Here is a 21949-nt window from a genome sequence, read left to right as displayed (position 1 = left end):
TGCCCTGTTTCCTGTCTGCTGTTCTGCTCTCTTGACTGGACCTCAGCACGCTGCTCTCTGGACTGGACCTCAGCACGCTGCTCTCTGGACTGGACCTCAGCACGCTGCTCTCTTGACTGGACCTCAGCACGCATGCCTCACACCCCACACACCAGCGTGTGGATCCTACTGTAAACAGACAATCTCTCTCTCCCACACTGACCTCCAAACGCGGAGCCCACAGCCGACATTCCATATGTAATTAATAAATTAATATTTAAAACACGCACTGTTTCACACTTGGTATCAACCCTCAGTCACCGCATACTGAGAGAGTGTGTCTGCGCGACACAACGTGTTTTCTACCGGAGGCACACACAGGGATGTACATCATTAATAACGTGGGAAATACGAGGCGGGTGACTAGCGAGCATCATGCCAGAGATGCTGTTCTCTGTGATTCTTCAACTGTCTGATTCACTCCTGCAGCGTGTTAACACCAAGCACACAGTCACACACACTAATGAACATCCAGCTGGAACGATGGATTAAATGCCTGGATACGCCAGCGACAGAAGATAGAGGGTCTCCTCTGCATACAGGAGTGAGAAGGTGAGAGGAGGTCTGGTAGATCATCAGGCTCTCTGGACAGCCTCTCCAGGCGGCGTGAGAGAGATGTAAACAGGCATGTGTTCTGCTGTCAGGGCGAAGAGCAGAGAGTCGTTTTACCTTCCTGGAAGCTCTGCTCCGCTGGCAGGAAGTGCTCTGCTCCGCTGACAGGAAGTGCTGTGCTCCGCTGGCAGGAAGTGCTGTGCTCCGCTGGCAGGAAGTGCTCTGCTCCGCTGGCAGGAAGTGCTGGGAGGAGAGGTGCCGTGCAGCACTAGGGATCTCTCAAGGTGACACACATGCAAGCAAAAGACGTGATGAACATATACTGTAGATGCTTATCAGTCATTAAACTCTCTGACACTTGGAGACTTAGACACCAAGTCACTATCTTTTACACTAAATTGGTGATAAATAAAGATTTCAACCTACACTGACAGAATTATAGTTTACCCCTGCAAGGCAGAATACAGAATATAGCACAAGTCACGTGTTTATAAATGTAACTTTAAGAATAAAAACAGAAACCCACAAACACATGTCCAGAACAAACATTGGTCCACCATGAGGCCACGCAGGGGAGACATGTCTGTTCCAACAGCGCTCCGAGCCTGGGGGAGAGATGAAAGAAACGCTACACAGAGGGCATGACCTGGGAGTCTGTCACACTGATTGCTTGTGAAAGCTGTAGCCAATGGCAAGCCGCCCAGCCCATTCAACACTGGCCTCCACTCCACTATCTGGAGCCTGTAGACAATTAGAAAAGCATAACTGGATCTACATGAGCCTTTACAGCAGTGAGTAATGCAGGGCTAAAGACAAGCTTGCAGAGAAATCCTCTTTCTTCTTTTTCAGCCATCAGGTCCAATTAATTTGAAGCCAGTTATCAAAGAGGAGAGAGCTCTCCCACCCTCTCTCTCCATCTCTCTCCATCTCTCTCCATCTCTCTCCATCTCTCCCCCTCTCTCCCCCTCTCCCCCCCTCTCTCCCCCTCCTCCCTCCTCCTCCCTCCCTCCCTCCCTCCCTCCCTCCCTCCCTCCCTCCCTCCCTCCCTCCCTCCCTCCCTCCCTCCCTCCCTCCCTCCCTCCCTCCCTCCCTCCCTCCCTCCCTCCCTCCCTCTCTCTCTCTCTCTCTCTCTCTCTCTCTCCCCTCTCCCTCCCCTCTCCCTCTCCCTCTCCCTCTCCCTCTCCCTCTCTCACCCCTCTCTCCCATTCTCTCCCCCTCCTCCCCCCTCTCACTGGCCTCTACGCACCATGCCCCTCAGAGAATCAGAGCATGCTGTGATTCTTGGCAAGCAGGGATGATATGTAACTAAACTCTCAATACTCTATTTCACAGTTGGTTGTAGCCTTCTAAAGTGTTCCATAAACATGGCTTGCTGCTCCATGCCCTCTAACTCCCTCGATGACCTCAGCTGTAGTTGTTTCGTATGAAACTGTGGTGTAGCAAGAATCCTTTTCTTTGCTTCAGCATATTCATGAAACGGGTATGTAGTTAAATGATTGTGGTGTTTGTCCCTCAGACGCTGAACATGGTCATGCATCCCTGTCCCCACAGCGTCACCTGGTCTCAGGCAGGCCCTGCCAGTGTGTGACGCCTCAGAGCATGTGACACACTGCCCTGAGACAGCTGGTCTGGTCGAGGCTGCGGATAGGCTGGTCTGGTCGAGGCTGCGGAGAGGCTGGCCTGGTCGAGGCTGTGGAGAGGCTGGCTTGGTCGAGGCTGTGGAGAGGCTGGTCTCTGCTGACAGACTAGGAGAGACAGAGTTCAGAGATGGACTAAACAACGCAGGAGAGGAAAATACTTCCAGCCTCAGCCTCCAGCCTCCACAGCCCCTAGCCTCCACCAGCCTCCAGCCTCCACCAGCCTCAACCCTCAACCAGCCTCCAGCCTCCACAGCCCCCAGCCTCCACAGCCCCCCAGCCTCCACCAGCCTCCAGCCTCCACAGCCCCCAGCCTCAGCCCCCAGCCTCCACCAGCCTCCAGCCTTCACAGCCCCCAGCCTTCACAGCCCCCAGCCTCCACAGCCCCCAGAGCCTTCCCAGCCTTCCTCCCTGCTCTCTGTGTGGCAGCTCCAACCCTCCCCTCCACTAGCTTTGTGAGGTCCCCTGCATGGCAGGATGCCCAGCGTGGAAAACAAGACAGAGCGAGGGAGAGACAGTGAAGGGGATGTGGTCCGACTCCACTGCTGCTTACTGCAGATAATGAAGCCAACTGCCAGGAAAATCAACCCCCCTGCAAAAGGCATCTGGGCTTGAACAGGGCAAGAAACAAAGCAGGCTAAACAACGTCTACTAGCAATGAGAGAGAGATACACAGATGGGAGGACAGGAGGAGGGGGAGGAGGAAAGAGGGGAGGAGAGCAGGAGAGAGTGGAAGAGGGAGGGGAGGAGTTGGAAAACAGACAAGGTTGTGTGTGGTCCTGGACTGGTGGGGGAGTGATTTCTCTCTATTCCTCTTCCCCCCTCTCCCCTCTCTCTCTCTTCCTCCCCCCCTCTTCCCTCTCTCTCTTTCTCCCCCCCTCTCCCCTCTCTCTCTCTTCCTCCTCCCCCCTCTCCCCTCTCTCTCTCTTCCTCCCCCCCTCTTCCCTCTCTCTCTTTCTCCCCCCCTCTCCCCTCTCTCTCTCTTCCTCCTCCCCCCTCTCCCCTCTCTCTCTCTTCCTCCTCCCCCCCCCCTCACCCTCTCTCTCTCTTCCACCTCCTCATCCCCCCACCTCTCTCTCTCTTCCTCCCCCCCTCTCCCCTCTCTCTCTCTTTTTCCTCCCCCCTCTCCCCTCCTCTCTCTCTTCCTCCTCCCCCCACCTCTCTCTCTGGAAACCAACTCTGTATATAAATGCTCACATTTATACTACACACACCACACTAGGAAATATTACACTCATCAGCTGACTGCCAGAGATTTCAGAGACAGAAGGGTGTGTGTGTGTGTGTGTGTGCAGACAGTTACTCTCTCTCTCTCTCTCTCTCTCTCTCTCTCTCTCTCTCTGTCACACACACACAGACACCGCAGGACACCCATTTGTTAGAGCCCAGTGTTGGACTTCTTCTCCTGGGCTCCTCTCAGTGTTGGGCTCCTCTGACAGGTAAATGACCAGGGGAGATGGTTCTCCTCTATGACTGTGTCTGCGCTGCTGCAGAATAACCAGCAGCCTCCCTGGTCTGTAGTGTCACAATCCCCTCAGGGAGAAAAACATGGCAAACAAACACGATTGGATTTGGAGTCAATTTGACCTCCTTTGCAAAAGCTAAAATTCGCAACAGTAAATGATGTCCTTGACAACATGATGGTGAGGACCGGAACAGGTCATCCACTGCCTTTCCTTCACCCCTGTGACCTTCACCCCTGTGACCTTCACCTACTGATGACGGGGACTGTCAGCACGCAGAGGTCAACCTGCTGAGAGGGAAACGAGAGGCCTGAGGCTGTCTGGAAAAGAACATCCATGCTCAGATGGAGAAGTAGAGAGGGCTCTCACCACCGATGAGAGGGGAGGGTGTAGAGTTTGAAAATAACAGATTGTCTCCCTGAGGTCCCGGTGGACAGATGGAGAACCTGAAGCCCCTCCCCCTCTCCTACCCCCTCCCCCCCCCCACACACACACATACATACACACACACACAGACACACACACACACACAGACACACATATACACACAGGCTCATCCCTCCTTCTCCAGTGTTCTCTCTCATACACAGGGCCCCACCCCCCTTTTCAGCAGAACGGGGAGGACGGAGCCTGACTGCTGTTGATGTATGAGGAAGTGTGTGTCTGGGGGAGTAGGGGGCGGGCAGTGTGGGGGGGGGGGCTGGGGGAGTAGGGGGCGGGCAGTGTGGGGGGGGGGGCTGGGGGAGTAGGGGGCGGGCAGTGTGGGGGGGGGGCTGGGGGAGTAGGGGGCAGGCAGTGTGGGGGGGGGCTGGGGGAGTAGGGGGCGGGCAGTGTGGGGGGGGGGGCTGGGGGAGTAGGGGGCGGGCAGTGTGGGGGGGGGGGCTGGGGGAGTAGGGGGCAGGCAGTGTGTGTGGGGGGGGGCAGTGTGTGTGGGGGGGCTGGGGGAGTAGGGGGCAGGCAGTGTGGGGGGGGGGGGCTGGGGGAGTAGGGGGCAGGCAGTGTGTGTGGGGGGGGGCAGTGTGTGTGGGGGGGGCTGGGGGGAGTAGGGGGCAGGCAGTGTGTGTGTGGGGGGGGGTGATGTGAACTTCAACCCCCCGGGAAGGGGTTTCTGGTGTCGGGGGGGCGCGTGCAAGGGCCGACCAGGAGGTCACACGAGGTCGGATGATCTGAGACATGGATCACCTGCCTGTCATTAGTCTCCCTCCACTGGTCTACACAGAGAGAGAGGAAGAGGGAGGGAGAGGGGGGAGGGAGTCTCTGAGAGTGTACATTCACCATGATGTGAATGTACACTCATACTGCACATCGAAAACACCAATCCATTTATTTTTCTCATAATTATTCCCGTTAATTATCAATTGCTACACAGTATGCCTGAGCTGGGGGCTATAATTGAATTTCCTCTTTATCAGAAGCAAAGTCATTATTAATGAAACCCTGGCTGGTAAGATGTGGAATGGAAATGTTGACCTTGTTTTGTCCTTCACTTTGGGGCCTGTGTGTAGACATGAGGGGAGGAAGGAGGGGCAGGGGAGGGAAGGGAGAAGAGGGCAGGGGAGGGAGGGAGGATTCCCTCAGACTGCTCTAACAGGTTTCACTGTAAGGTTTTATCCTTTATTCTCTTTTCTTATTCTCTTCCTCATCCCTCCTCCTCATCCCTCCTCCTCATCTCTCCTCCTCATCCCTCCTGAACATCCCTCCTCCTCATTCCTCCTCCTCATCTCTCCTCCTCATCCCTCCTCCTCATCTCTCCTCCTCATCCCTCCTCCTCATCTCTCCTCCTCATCCCTCCTCCTCATCTCTCCTCCTCATCTCACCTCCTCATCTCTCCTCCTCATCCCTCCCCCTCATCCCTCCTCCTCATCTCTCCTCTTCATCTCTCCTCCTCATCCCTCCTGAACATCCCTCCTCCTCATTCCTCCTCCTCATCCCTCCTCCTCATCCCTCCTCCTCATCTCTCCTCATCTCTCCTCCTCATCTCTTCTCTGGCTCACGTCATGTTCTGCTTCTTGGGCAAGACACTAAAATCCAACACTGATATTCTTGTATCTCTTGCCTATGTGTACCTGCTTATTGGCACCGACCTTATAAACATCGAATTGAGGATGAATAATTAGCTAGAATTCTGAAACAATTGCCGCCATCAAACAAATTGTCAGGAAAGCTTTCATTCAACATGTATAAATGTGAATAGGGTAGCTAGTCTGCTGTATAATCTTTCTGTCCTCCGTGTAGCTGTCGTCCTCGTCTCTGTGGTCTCTCCATCGCTGCCATCCTGCAGGCGTGTTTCAGGACCTCCTCATTAATCTGGGGGAGGGTCTCTGGATCAATAACTGGGCACGGTTTAATACCAGCAGAGGGACTGTTAAAGTCACCAAAAACAGATGGGAACATGATTGCCTCTCTCTCTCTCTCTCTCTCTCTCTCTCACTCTCTCTCTCTCTCTCTCTCTCTCTCTATCGCTCTGTCTCTCGGTCTCTCTCTCTCAAGGGATGAGGGATGATCTCAGATGGATGAGGTCTGGTGGATGAGAGAGGACAGGGAACATCAACACAGTCCCACAAACTTAACACATTCTGTTAATATGCATGAACACAACACCAGGACTGAAGCAGGAGACGGGCTGAGAGGGAATAATTGCTTTTATAGATGAGTTTAGAGAACACACACACACACATACACACACACTATAAAAGAGCAGCTGGAAGCACATCTTAACAATAGATTTAATGGCCCTGAAAAACAACAGCAGCAGAGTTAACCTTGGCTGAACAGCTCCAGTGCTGCAGGGAGCCAGGACCCTAACACAGGATTCTGATCTGGAGAGACTAACCCTCACACAGGATTCTGATCTGGAGAGACAAACCCTAACACAGGATTCTGATCTGGAGAGACTAACCCTAACACAGGATTCTGATCTGGAGAGACTAACCCTAACACAGGATTCTGATCTGGAGAGACTAACCCTAACACAGGATTCTGATCTGGAGAGACTAACCCTAACACAGGATTCTGATCTCGATAGACTAACCCCAACCCAGTATTCTGATCCAGACCAACAGTAATTACAACGCTCACTCCAACCTCCCCCATAGAGCTCTCAGTCACCCCTGGTGACTAAAGAAAGGTTCCATCAGTGTTGGTTCATACCAGAACCGTTCTGGCAGCGTGTGTTGGTGCAGATCACCACTGGTCACCCCTTCTGTAGACTGAGTACAGTCAGATCTATGATTCCTTCAGAGTGTGTAAACACCTCTTAACACGATAGTCATCAGAGTTCTGTAAGTCCACTTCTCTAGTCGTGAGGATGGCCCACAGCAGGGCTGTTCCGCTGGTGGTGGAACCATGTTGCCTTGGCAACGTAGCCTGAGAATGCGTTCATGTGCGCTGCTTGGCCAATCAGAGAGCAGGTGGCCCCATATAAGGGGCTCCTTCTGTCCTCCACAGAGCTCCGGGGATACCAGCCCAGACCGGAGGCACTCCATGTAATACTTGTGTGTGTGTGTGTGGGCGTGTGTGCGTGTGTGTGCGTGCATGTGGACGTGCTCCATAATCACCTCTCCTATTCGTCATGGCTGAAACCACAGAATCATTCAGGCCATGTCGTAAAGAGGACTAATTATGCTAAAACTGGAGCTATTTATCCTTCAGGCATAAAATCACTGTGCAGTATTTAAATACCTTAGTCTGGGTCAATATGTCATTATGTCTGTTGTGTGGGAGAGACAGAGTGATGGAGAGGGGTGAGGGAGGGGTGTAGAGAGGGGTGAGGGGGGGTGGAGAGAGGGCTGAGGGGGGGGTGTAGAGAGGGGTGAGGGGGGGTGGAGAGAGGGGTGAGGGGGGGTGGAGAGAGGGGTGAGGGGGGGTGTAGAGAGGGGTGGGGGGGGTGGAGAGAGGGGTGAGGGGGGGTGGAGAGAGGGGTGAGGGGAGGATATGGAGAGAGGGGGGAGAGAGGGATGAGGAGGGGATAGAGAGAGAGAGGTGAGGGGTGGTGGAGAGAGGGGGGGAGGGTTGAGGGGAGGGGATGGAGAGAGGGGGGGGAGAGAGGGGTGGGGAGGGGGAGCAGCAGATGTGGGAGCTGGCCAGACTGACCACATGACTGATCACATGACTGACCACATGACTGATCACATGACTGACCACATGACTGATCAGATGACGTGTGGTTCTCCAGAAGACAAGCTGACAGCTGGTTCAAACAGCAGCAGAGCACAGAGATCTGACCCTGAGGTGGGCAGAGATAAGGATGTTAGTGAGGATGTGTGTGTGTGTGCGCACGTGTGTAAATGCTCCAGAGGGAAAATCAAGAAAGTTCTGCCGATCTGGAACCCCCTGAGTAGCTGTGCTGTTCTTCACTGGGCAGCAGAACATGGCCTCCCAGCCGCAGCACGTCCACGGCGGGTGTCTCCCTCTGCAGGCTGCAGCAGAAACTGCATGATGAGACTCAGATCCTGTATGTCTCCAGATCTTAAGGCCGAATTATACTACTCCGACTCCGTTACGGACAGACGGACGGACGGAGTCAGACGGATTGGTTGAATTTATAGTACTCCGAAGGCTGTGGGTGCTGAAAACACTTCACTGTCAGAAGAGTAGGTGGCGCTGCACTTCGATGCTAGCTAGGTTATCGAAAAGAGTGGGTGAGTGGAAGGAGGTGGAGGGAGTAGGGTGGGTGAGTGGAAGGAGGGGGAGGGAGTAGGGTGGGTGAGTGGAAGGAGGTGGAGGGAGTAGGGTGGGTGAGTGGAAGGAGGGGGAGGGAGGGAGTAGGGTGGGTGAGTGGAAGGAGGGGGAGGGAGTAGGGTAGGTGAGTGGAAGGAGGTGGAGGGAGTAGGGTAGGTGAGTGGAAGGAGGTGGAGGGAGTAGGGTAGGTGAGTGGAAGGAGGTGGAGGGAGTAGGGTGGGTGAGTGGAAGGAGGGGGAGGGAGTAGGGTAGGTGAGTGGAAGGAGGTGGAGGGAGTAGGGTGGGTGAGTGGAAGGAGGGGGAGGGAGTAGGGTGGGTGAACTCACTAATAATTTACTGAGACCCGATCGCCTCGCATCAGAGACTGCAGAGAGAGGTGCAGTCCAGGCGCCATGGCAACAGCCCCCCGTCTTCACAGAGTAAGTCCTCACCTGACCTCCTGCTGTGAGAGGGGCTCACTGTGTACGAGTGTGGGCATGAGTTTAAGTGTGTTAGTGTGTAGGTGCGTGTATATGTAGGTGTGTATATGTAGGTGTGTGTGTGAAGGTGTGTGTGTAATGCAGAGCCCCAGTCGTCCACAGTGTCAGAGAGACCAGAGCTCCTGAAGGGTAACATGCACAAGGCGTACCAGCCTCTTCAGCCGGCCACCAACAGACACCTGCAGCAGAGATGGGACCAGTCCGCATACCAACAACACAGGGACAAGGTCAGTACTCTGTACGCTGTGTCTGGCTGTCTGGACCCTGTTAGAAGTTTCACTTCAGTTGGTATATATGATATATGTGTGTACATCTTTCTGAAAGGTTAATAGTAGTGTGAAAGTTGTGCTGATATGCACACAAATGTTTATTAGAAAAAACATTGTTGTAATTGCTGCATAACGTTCATTCTTCATCACTGGACATGGCTGTCCTCTGGCTGTACTGTCCCTCCTAGGAGCGCCTGTTCCTGGGGACTTTCACAGTATGAACAGTATCCTAGCATGCTTCAGAGGATCCGGTAGCATTACATGACCTGTGTCATTAGGGACGTCTACTCTACGTCAAACATCACATTCCCATGAACACCTTGTTTGAGCATTCATGAGTTAGTGTGGTGGAGGTCTTTAGAATTCCCTTTTTTGGGCTTTTTACGAACCAAAATGTACTACATCAAACATAATCTTTACTTTTTAATCGTCCTGTGGTCAGGTGTACGCGGCAAGGCCCATGGTGGACACCAAGGGCATGAAAGCTCCCGCTCACGTCCAGCTGAAGCTGAAGAAACTACAGGTCAGGACACACACCTGCTGGTTACACCAGGAGAGCAACATGTCAGGACACACCTGCTGGTTACACCAGGAGAGCAACATGTCAGGACACACCTGCTGGTTACACCAGGAGAGCAACATGTCAGGACACACCTGCTGGTTACACCAGGAGAGCAACATGTCAGGACACACCTGCTGGTTACACCAGGAGAGCAACATGTCAGGACACACACCTGCTGGTTACACCAGGAGAGCAACATGTCAGGACACACACCTGCTGGTTACACCAGGAGAGCAACATGTCAGGACACACACCTGCTGGTTACACCAGGAGAGCAACATGTCAGGACACACACCTGCTGGTTACACCAGGAGAGCAACATGCCAGGACACACACCTGCTGGTTACACCAGGAGAGCAACATGCCAGGACACAACATTTAGATGCATTAGGACCAATTAATCTGTGTTACTCTTGCATGTTTACAAAAGTTGATATTTCAACAATGATTAACGTATGACTAGAGGCATGAGGACATGACACTAGAGATAGAATATCTCTGGGCTAGGGTTAGGGTTACTGTCTCTGGGCACACGAATATCCGTAAAAATGTTTCAGTCTTCTAATATGCCATCAATGTGTGAACCATTATTTAAAGTACCTAACTTCAATGACCAGATATGGTTGTAAGCAGTACATGCATTAACACTGGGACGTTATTGACCAGGTTCATGAGGAGTGTCAGGCCGTCATCGAGAGAGACAACCGGCTCCTCGCCTCCAGGCTGTCTGACATTGTGCGGTCCAGAGGTCTGGTCGACCACAGGAACCATTACGCTGAGCGGAGGTAGCTAGCTAACGGCTTCACGTTTCACCATTAAGTCAGATCCTCTCCAGCTCCCAGGCACTGTCACTGTCATACCCAGCTGGTGAAACACTACACTCCTCCGGTTACAGACTGACGCTATCTGGCCTTGAGTCAATTATTTATGTGATCAATACTGTGTGCGTGCGGGCTGTTTGACTGTTCTAGCTGGACGGGTTTGAACCCCACAGGAGAGTAGATGGATGATCTTGATAAACATGAATCACCGTAACATCCTGACACAACAACTCTGTCTTAACCAGTAGCAGTACTTACTGCCTCCAGGCAATAAGATGGCTTCTACAATGCAGACTTTGTATTCCCTGAAACATTTTTGTTATCTCTGACTTAGCAGAACCCCCTGTCTTTCATGCTGCAAAAATGCGGTAATAATGATCAGTTTTAACGGTATATTTGCTATTATTGTATACGGTTGTGGAAGAAGCTTTGCAGACTCTGCTCTACCTAGTCCTGATGTTACCGTGTGTGTTGGGGTTGGCATGGCGACCTGGGGAGTAGGGGTTGTTGACTTGTGTTGTTGCGACGACGGCAGCTCTCGTGTCATCAGCGCTGATGTCATGTCTTCCAATCAGACAGCTGCTGGTGAAGACACCACGCTCTCACGGCGACTCAGTAAAACATTCATGTCCCCAGTCAGGACCTGTCAGAAAGCTGGACCAGGAAGATGTAGATGTGTGACAGGCTGACAGGAGCGGGAGTTAGCTTCAGTATTGTCTGCATGTTGGGGAAGTATTAATGGGCGTCCATGTGATGTTATGAATACAGAAGTAGTTGACTTTGTGGTGCATGTATGTGGGATCTTCAGGCCACAGCAAGGATGTGTCGTCCTCCAGGTGATGCACCTTCTGAATATTTCTCTCGCTGTCACGCAGTCTGAACGCTGAGAAGAGGAGGGATGAGCTGCTGCACGTGACCAATCAGAACCAGGCCATCTACCAGCGAATCACGGCCCGCCAGTCGGAGTACCGCCGGCAGCTGTGGTTGGACGACTGGAAGAGGGAGGAGCGTAGACGAGAAGACATCGCTCGGTACCCGAGAGGGGTCCAGCACCAGCAGGTGAGGAGACATGAGGAAACACAGAAAGACGAGGGCCCAGAGACACAGGACACAGTTCCTCATCTACCACCAGCATCTACCACCAGCGTCTACCACTAGCATCTACCACTAGCATCTACCACCAGCATCTACCACCAGCATCTACCACCAGCATCTACCACCAGCATCTACCACCAGCATCTACCACCAGCATCTACCACCAGCATCTACCACCAGCATCTACCACTAGCATCTACCACTAGCATCTACCACCAGCATCTACCACCACCATCTACCACCAGCATCTACCACCAGCATCTACCACCAGCATCTACCACCAGCATCTACCACCAGCATCTACCACTAGCATCTACCACTAGCATCTACCACCAGCATCTACCACCACCATCTACCACCAGCATCTACCACCAGCATCTACCACCAGCATCTACCACCAGCATTTACCACTAGCATCTACCACCAGCATCTACCACCAGCATCTACCACCAGCATTTACCACTAGCATCTACCACCAGCATCTACCACCAGCATCTACCACTAGCATCTACCACTAGCATCTACCACCAGCATCTACCACTAGCATCTACCACCAGCATCTACCACCAGCATCTACCACCACCATCTACCACCACCATCTACCACCAGCATCTACCACCAGCATCTACCACCAGCATCTACCACCAGCATCTACCACCAGCATCTACCACTAGCATCTACCACCAGCATCTACCACCAGCATCTACCACCAGCATCTACCACCAGCATTTACCACCAGCATCTACCACCAGCATCTACCACCAGCATCTACCACCAGCATCTACCACCACCATCTACCACCAGCATCTACCACCAGCATCTACCACCAGCATCTACCACCAGCATTTACCACTAGCATCTACCACCAGCATCTACCACTAGCATCTACCACTAGCATCTACCACCAGCATCTACCACTAGCATCTACCACCAGCATCTACCACCAGCATCTACCACTAGCATCTACCACCAGCATCTACCACTAGCATCTACCACCAGCATCTACCACCAGCATCTACCACCAGCATCTACCACCAGCATCTACCACCAGCATCTACCACCAGCATCTACCACCACCATCTACCACCAGCATCTACCACCAGCATCTACCACCAGCATCTACCACCAGCATCTACCACTAGCATCTACCACTAGCATCTACCACTAGCATCTACCACTAGCATCTACCACCAGCATCTACCACCAGCATCTACCACCACCATCTACCACTAGCATCTACCACCAGCATCTACCACCAGCATCTACCACCAGCATCTACCACTAGCATCTACCACTAGCATCTACCACTAGCATCTACCACCAGCATCTACCACCACCATCTACCACCACCATCTACCACTAGCATCTACCACCAGCATCTACCACCAGCATCTACCACTAGCATCTACCACCAGCATCTACCAACAGCATCTACCACTAGCATCTACCACCACCATCTACCACCAGCATCTACCACCAGCATCTACCACCACCATCTACCACCAGCATCTACCACCAGCATCTACCACCACCATCTACCACCAGCATTTGGATGTTCTGTTCCTGTTGTGAATCATGTCTGCAGTCACATCAGGGTGATGAGGCTAGCTGGAGAACCTTTATCATGAGTACAGCTACCTGACAGTGACATGATTGAACCACCTGTCTCACCTCTCCTCCATCCACCTGTCTCACCTCTCCTCCATCCACCTGTCTCACTTCTCCTCCAGCCACCTGTCTCACCTCTCCTCCATCCACCTGTCTCACCTCTCCTCCAGCCACCTGTCTCACCTCTCCACCATCCACCTGTCTCACCTCTCCTCCATCTATATTACATCAACCAGAGCCGTGATTTGAAGTAGCACAACTTGACTGGCAGCTGGATAACAATGTTGTATGTGTCAGGCAGCGGCTGTGTAATCTGCTACTAATCAGTCCCAGTGTGCCATCTGAGAGCATGAGAGCACACACACACACACACACACACACACTTTCTTCCATCCATCAGAAGGTCTCTAACGACAGCACCGTGTGAGGAGAGGGGCACACACAGCCTCACTTCCATTTTCTGTCAAGATTTCTAACGGCTTTCACGATTCCAATTTAAAGCCACAAAAGGATGAGTGCTTCAGCACTTAATCATGTCTGAAGTGTTTCCTCACGCTGATCTGGAGATAATTAAACATCAAAGTGTCATTTTAAGAACTCTGTTTTCCACCCTGTGATTGGCAAGAGGCAGGAGGAGCCAAATTCAGACAGCTGCTTCAACCGCAATTAACCTCAAACACAGTTAATCTCAGTTCTTACCACTCTGGGGTGCTCTATGGTTATTCATGTGACCTACAGTATGTCTACCACTATTTATTTATATATATGTATATCTTTTTTTTTGTGTGTGTAATTTTTCATGCTTTCTTGGATTGTTTTGTGTGTGAAGGATGCATCTTGCTTTTTATGAATCTAAGTGACTTTCTATCTCAGATGCAGTTTTACTTTTAGGTTCCTCAGAGGGAACACCTGCTAGACTGCTTTACCCCTCATCACTGCTTGCAGATATAATAATAATAACTAGAGAGGATACAATTTCTGGGGAAATTGTAGGGTGTGCTTGCTTGGGTCGGTTGCACAGGGGTCTGTATATTTTATATAAAAATGCATTGGGCCTACTTATTATTTATAAAGATTACATAGATTTAAAAGCATCTTTTTTTTGCTGCTCATTTACAACTCAAAATACGAGTGAAGTGTAGAATGAAATATCATGTCTTCTCATTTCCCCTGCAAGAGGCAGCTGACAGGCTGAATCAAAACGAATACATTTGGCAGACCGGTGTAAAAATGGACCTAATCTCTTTTCAGGCATTTAGCCTACTCATATTGCATTCATTCATTAATAAAGAACCCCCTTTGAAGATTATTCTACGACTTTACCGGCAGAAGATAGAATCGCGATTCAAACAGTACCATCTGCTAACTGAAAATATGCCCCCAAAAACGTAAATAAGCTTGACATTTATTTAGTGGAAAATCGCTCATTCATAAAAAGCTCACTGGTAGCGATCATTGTCAGTAACAACGCAAAATGCGATATAGCCCTGTGTGGAGAAGCTGCCCCGGTAAATTCTACTACTACAGTACAGTACTAGACTACTGCTGTGTTCGTCTTGGTAGCCAATGCGTTGGTTGAATTCGATTTAACGTTCCGTTGTACGGTTTAGGCTGAAATTAATTATTTTCATGAACAGATTGACAAAGTTTAGGCTGTGGCAATGAAGTTCAGGTTAGTAGTCAGATTGTTTCAACTATTGAAAGACTTTTGAGTAAGGGGAGTGCCGAACATGTTCTGTCGCCGTTTGACTTAAACAGCTGAGGAGTTTTTGTTAGCTACAGTACTCACACTAGTGTCTCGGGTAGGCTACAGCGTTGCAGTGAGCTACACCGGTTTGAAACCACAGGTAATGGTAATTTCACCAACAAATCGTTTACTAATGTCAGAATAAATCCTACAACGAAAATGTATATGTGAGGAATGTTTATTTTAACGATTGAAAACAGATAACGCTACATCATAGACCACTGTAGTATGTGTTGCCCGGGCAACACAGGCTAATGTCATGATGCTAATACTTCAGTGAAATAGTAGACTACTGTTTCCGAAAGTAGATGTACTTCCTTAATAATATCAGCTTATATTGTACATTACACATCACAATTGTGTGTCATATCACAAAGTAAAATGAGTAAATAGTTATCACCCTGGCCTCTTTTCTTGTGGCGTTTCCGCAGCCGCCTTGCAGTAAAGCTATAGTTAGCCTAGCTATCCCCCAAGTTAACAGATGCGAAACGAATGTTCTGCCAAAGGTAGTCACGCGTGTTTTCGTGACGTTAGTGACGCAGTGACGTTAGTAACGTCAGTGACTGTGGCTAGCAAATTAGCCACCGTTAGCTTCACTTTTCGCCACAAAAACTTTACTTAAGCCCAAACCATGCAACGGAACGTAAATTCCAATAGAAGCAACTCAATCGCTACCAAGTCTAAACTTTTGACACCTACGTTGTCTATGTAGGCCAAATATTGACTGAGTTTTAGGGGGGCAAAAAGAATAATAATAATAATAATAATATATATGTGAGAGAACAAAGGTTGTGCTCTCGCCGAAGGCTTGAGCACACCCAATAATTATGATCTTGACTGTTCGCAGAGATCCAGGAGGAGGGTGAAGTTCAGCAGCATCGGGGACACGTCCGAGCCGAGTGAGGCGTCCCCCAGTGACCCCCCCCAGTGACCCCCCCCCACTGACCCCCCCAGTGACCCCCCTCCACTGACCCCCCCCAGTGACCCCCCTCAGTCACCCCCCCCAGTGACCCCCCCCACTGACCCCCCCAGTGACCCCCCCCAGTGACCCCCCCCCAGTCACCCCCCTCAGTCACCCCCCCCAGTGACCCCCCCCCAGTGAACCCCCCCAGTAACCCCCCCCAGTGACCCCCCCCAGTGACCCCCCCCCAGTGACCCCCCCCAGTAACCCCCCCCCAGTGACCCCCCCCAGTAACCCCCCCCAGTGACCCCCCTCCACTGACCCCCCCCACTGACCCCCCCAGTAACCCCCCTCCACTGACCCCCCCAGTGACCCCCCCCAGTGACCCCACCCACTACTCCATTTACAGCATCAATAAAAAGTTGACACATTATTTGTTTATTTTGATGTTTATGTATATGAAGCTATAAATCTTAAAATAAAATAAATAAATCCTTGGTTTATAATTCATGAGATAAATGTAAGTAAATAACATACAGTGGTAGATGTATAGGTTTCTGTAAAGTTATAATCTTTACTGCAAAGGTTATTAAAAAAGGGAGGAGAGGGGTGAAGGGGTGAGTGGGGTGAGAGGGGTGAAGGGGTGAGGGGGGTGAAGGGGTGAGCGGGTGAAGGGGTGAGAGGGGTGAGAGGGTGAGGGGGTGATAGGGGTGAAGGGGTGAGAGGGTGTGTGGGGTGAGTGGGGTGAGAGGGGTGAGAGTGTGTGTGGGGTAATGGGGTGAGAGGATGTTACCCCTGGAAAGTCCTCCTCCATACCAAGTTACACATGAGCAATAACTTGTACTGCTAACCCTTAATGCAGTGTCACTACATAGCAGGTCCTGTGTCACTACATAGCAGGTCCTGTGTCACTACATAGCAGGTTGTGTGTCACTACATAGCAGGTTGTGTGTCACTACATAGCAGGTCCTGTGTCACTACATAGCAGTTCCTGTGTCACTACATAGCAGGTACTGTGTCACTACAATGTTGTTTCTACAGGTATCACTATGTAGTGACATGGTATATTACCTTACTGTAAAGGATTAAATAAACCTGTCTGTATGTGTGAAGAGCTGGAGGAGAAGGACCTCTCCACTAGATGGCAGTCTGCTCACAAGGCTGAACGAGTCGACAGCTCCAGGCAGAATCATACCAGGCACACAGGGAGAGGACACACCTCAGCTCTGAGGACGGGTGAGGACAGGTGAGGACGGGTGAGGACGGGTGAGGAAAGGTGAGGATGGGTGAGGACGGGTGAGGATGGGTGAGGACAGGTGAGGACGGGTGAGGAAAGGTGAGGACGGAGGAGGACAGGTGAGGAAAGGTGAGGACGGAGGAGGACGGGTGAGGACAGATGAGGACTCCAGGCAGAAGGTAAGAGAGTGTCTAGAGATCGCTGCACATCACCCTGTCTGACCTCTCCTTGATCTTTTCTTAACAAGGCTCTCATAAAGGCTCTACATAATGTTCCAACTGCCTCAAGATATTGCCTAAAGATGAAAGTGATAATTGTTCATGTCTGAGTAGCTTGTTGGGTGTTTGGCTTTTCCTTGACATGGTTTGCTTGAGCAGGTAGTACTTTCACATTCCTTACACAGTGTTTTGAGGAAAGGTATGAATAATTCCGTATCCCTTTGTGCTACAAAAGCAATACACTAGTTTGGGGGGAAATTCAGTTTTAAGTTTTCTTTTTATATTTCTTCATCGGTGTCTGACAGCTGGGCTGCTGTCTTGAATATTTCCAGAAGATTGTCTGGTCCCTCACCACCGAGCTTCAGCTTCAGGGCTGTTATACTGCCTCTGGATCTGCAGTGCATCTATACACACACACACACACTCAAACACACACAATAAAGCATTAATTGAAATTTGAAGACAGTTGCAACATTTTTAATTTATAGTTCTGTAATTATGTCATAATCATTACATTTAGCACCTGATTTGATTACAGTTGATTAGATGTCTTGACTATTTCAAACTACATAATACGGATGATTATGCTGGTGCTGTTTCTCAACTAATCTAATGGATAAGCTAATATTTATCTTCTTAATTTATCCTTCTTCTTTCCTTCATCATGTTGGTTTCTGTGACGTCAGTGATGACAGTGATGTCAGTGATGTCAGTGATGTCAGAGATGACAGTGAAGTCAGTGATGTCAGTGATAACAGTGATGTCAGTGATGTCAGTGATGTCAGTGATGTCAGAGATGACAGTGAAGTCAGTGATGTCAGTGATGTCAGAGATGACAGTAAAGTCAGTGATGTCAGTGATGTCAGAGATGACAGTGAAGTCAGTGATGTCAGTGATTTCAGTGATGTCAGTGATGTCAGAGATGACAGTGAAGTCAGTGATGTCAGTGATGTCAGAGATGACAGTGAAGTCAGTGATGTCAGTGATGTCAGTGATGTCAAATAACCTGTTTGAAAAGTTTCAGTCTGGTTTCCGCCCTGGCTATAGCACAGAAACAGCCTTGGTCAGGGTCACCAACGACCTCCTGATGGCAGCAGATACTGGTTCCTCATCTCTACTCATCCTCCTCGACCTAACAGCTGCTTTTGATACAGTAGATCACAACATCCTCCTCAACTACCTGCAATAGACCATTGGACTCTCAGAAAATGTTCACAAGTGGCTCAGGGCTCAGGACTCAGGGCTCTGTGCTGGGCCCCAGCCTCCTCAGGGCTCTGTGCTGGGCCCCAGCCTCCTCAGGGCTCTGGGCTGGGCCCCAGCCTCCTTAGGGCTCTGTGCTGGGCCCCAGACTCCTCAGGGCTCTGTGCTGGGCCCCAGCCTCCTCAGGGCTCTGGGCTGGGCCCCAGCCTCCTCAGGGCTCTGTGCTGGGCCCCAGCCTCCTCAGGGCTCTGGGCTGGGCCCCAGCCTCCTCAGGGCTCTGTGCTGGGCCCCAGCCTCCTCAGGGCTCTGGGCTGGGCCCCAGCCTCCTCAGGGCTCTGTGCTGGGCCCCAGCCTCCTCAGGGCTCTGTGCTGGGCCCCAGCCTCCTCAGGGCTCTGTGCTGGGCCCCAGCCTCTTCACCATCTACATGCTCCCCCTTGGCGAAGTCATTAGCAGACATGTTATATCGTTCCATTGTTATGCTGATGACACACAGCTTTACCTCAGGACAACCCCCACTTCTTCTGCTCCCCTGCCAACATCCACACTGGCCACCTGCCTGGAGGAGATATAGGCGTGGATGAAGCTCAACTTCCTTCAGTTGAATAGTTCCAAAAGGGAAGCCATCTTAGTTGGCACACCACATCAGCGCCGCCTTTCCACCATCAACAGTATTACCTTCTCCGGCCAAAACATCCCCCTTTCTGCTTCTGTCACCAATCTGGGTGTTAAAATGGACCCTCAGCTCACCTTTAACACACACATCAAACACCTCTGTAAGACATCATTCTACCACCTCAAGAACATCCCCAAACTCCGTCCAACACTCACCCTGGCAGATGCAGAGAAGCTTGTCCACGCCTTTGTCTCCTCCAGGCTGGACTATTGTAATGCACTCTTCATCGGGATCTCTGGCAAGCGCACCCAGAGACTGCAATACATTCATAACAGCGCTGCCAGGATCCGGATGAGGGTGCGCAAATACCATCATATCACCCCCATCCTGATAACTCTTCACAGGCTCCCTGTCCCATTCAGAATCCAATACAAGGTCTCCCTCCTCACCCACCAGTGCCTTCCTGGACATGCCCCCAGTTACCTACAGGAACTCCTCACCCCCCAGACCTCCTCATGCACCCTCCAGTCTTCAACCATAATCAACTTTAAAGATCCTGTAAAGCAAATTCCATGATTTGCTTCTCAGTACATTACATTTGAAATGAGTTCCTGAAAGCATGTGCAAAGCACGAAAACTTTGTTGCGCTGAAATGTGGAGTTAGACCGTTGAACAGTTTCTCTTCCGTTTTCAGCTCAGGTTTTGTATAGGCGGAGCCAAAACCCAACCGATCTACATCACAGCGACCGATCTACGTCAGATCACAGACGGTTGCATTCTGTTACTCAGCTGGTACGATACAAAGACAAAGTAATTAACACATAAAACACTCAGACACTGCAGGTAGGTTTGTTCTGATATCTGCAATTGACTTAGCTAGTGTTGCTGTTGTCGCTAAATTCAATAAATTCGAGGGGGCGGAGCTTCAGCTCCTTCAGGCGACACGCCCCCCCCAGTGTCAAGCAGAGAAGACTGCTGACTTTCTCACGATTTCAAAGCCTAATTTTACTTGCCAGTGTTTTTTTTCCATTCGAATTTGGATGGGTAGTAAACAACACATTCTTCTGTGTTGATGAACTTAAAACAAATTTTCATTTCACTTTACAGGATCTTTCAAGCCCCCAGAACCAAGCTCTGCAGCATGGGTGATACGGCCTTTTCATCTGCTGCTCCTAGGCTGTGGAATGCCCCTCCCTGACCACCTTAGGGCCCCTCAGACAACAGATGTTTTTTAATTAAACCTAAAAACATATATATATATATAAAAAAAAAAGCTATTGACTGATTGTGTTTTATAGGCTTTGCTTTTAACTATTTATTGACCTTGATCTTTTTATTTTAATTATGAACTTTTATTCTTTTTAATTTGCATTATTATATGCTCTGTAGCACTTTGTGATTGCTTAATATAAAGTGCAATACAAATAAAATGCCTTATTATTATTATTATCATCTTCACTCAAATAAATAGAGGGGTTCACGCATCACGTAGCAATTAGAAAAATACATGTGTTCATTATATATATTGGAGATCACAACCCCTCTCAGCATGGAGAAACAAGTGCTCACCGGACAGGAAGAGGAGGGGCTCACCAGAAAGGAAGAGGAGGGGCTCACCAGAAAGGAAGAGGAGGGGCTCACCAGAAAGGAAGAGGAAGGGCTCACCAGAAAGGAAGAGGAGGGGCTCACCAGAAAGGAAGAGGAGGGGCTCACCAGAAAGGAAGAGGAAGGGCTCACCAGAAAGGAAGAGGAGGGGCTCACCAGAAAGGAAGAGGAGGGGCTCACCAGAAAGGAAGAGGAGGGGCTCACCAGAAAGGAAGAGGAGGGGCTCACCAGACAGGAAGGGGAGGAGTAAGGAGCTGATGGCTCCTGTATGGCTTTAACACACAGTCTCCGGAGGGGGTGGGGGGGGGTGGGGTGATGGGGGGGTGCAAGGAAAGGATTGAAGAAGTTGACGAGTATGGAACGCCGAGTTAGTCAGAATTAAATAAATAAATAGATAAGTAAATAAATATATAAATACATAAATAAATATAGCTATGAACATTTATTTCTTAACGTCACATGTATTTCCGAACACCACATAAATTTTTTTAAATTTCTGAATTAATTTCATAGCCATTTTTTTTTTTTTACTTATCTTATTTATTTATTTACCTATCTATTTATTTAATTCTGACTAACTCAGCGTTCCATAGACGAGGACCTTCTAATTCGACCAGACTATACACACTACTGCTCTTACACACTAGATGAAATCCTGGATAGACATTAATTGTTCATATCCATTTATGAAAATAGATATAAACAGTGATGATGTCAGTCAAGCAATCTTGTGGCAAATTGAGGTTCTGGGAATGTGAGCCTGTCTCTCCTGAGGTTCTGGGAATGTGAGCCTGTCTCTCCTGAGGTTCTGGGAATGTGAGCCTGTCTTTCCTGAGGTTCTGGGAATGTGAGCCTGTCTCTCCTGAGGTTCTGGGAATTTGAGCCTGTCTCTCCTGAGGTTTTGGGAATGTGAGCCTGTCTCTCCTGAAGTTCTGTGTTTCCTACTGACGCAGAACTGTGACAGGGCAGAAACAACGAAAATCTGAAAACACTTTTTGGTAACCTTTTAAAATTAAATTTGTTCAATAAGCAGTTAGTTAACAGTCGTTAAACGATCAAGAAACAATTTGTGATAGTTTATTGTCTAGAGAAATAGGTCATTTGCTGAGGCTAGTTAATATAAAGTGTTACCAAAACTGTAGAGTACAGAGTAGTAAACAGCCTCTTTACAACGGTGAGCAGAAGGCAAACATATTGCTTGTTTTCTTTTTTACAATTCTAA

General features: G+C 50.0%; 1 protein-coding gene across 1 annotated transcript; it reads left to right on the top strand.

Annotated features, from left to right (window-relative positions):
- Positions 1-8984: 8984 nt before the first annotated feature.
- si:ch211-284k5.2 (uncharacterized protein CFAP97D2) lies at positions 8985-15883 on the top strand. The gene is made up of 5 exons (XM_067235152.1): positions 8985-9077; positions 9562-9642; positions 10348-10466; positions 11378-11561; positions 15800-15883. Exons 1-5 carry the CDS (start codon positions 8985-8987, stop codon positions 15881-15883), a joined length of 561 nt encoding a protein of 186 aa, XP_067091253.1.
- Positions 15884-21949: the final 6066 nt, after the last annotated feature.

Source organism: Osmerus mordax, chromosome 4 (genome assembly GCF_038355195.1).
Source record: "Osmerus mordax isolate fOsmMor3 chromosome 4, fOsmMor3.pri, whole genome shotgun sequence".
Lineage (NCBI taxonomy): Eukaryota > Metazoa > Chordata > Actinopteri > Osmeriformes > Osmeridae > Osmerus > Osmerus mordax.
The sequence above is the reverse complement of the archived record's forward strand: the minus strand, read 5'-3'. Positions and strand labels throughout refer to the sequence as shown.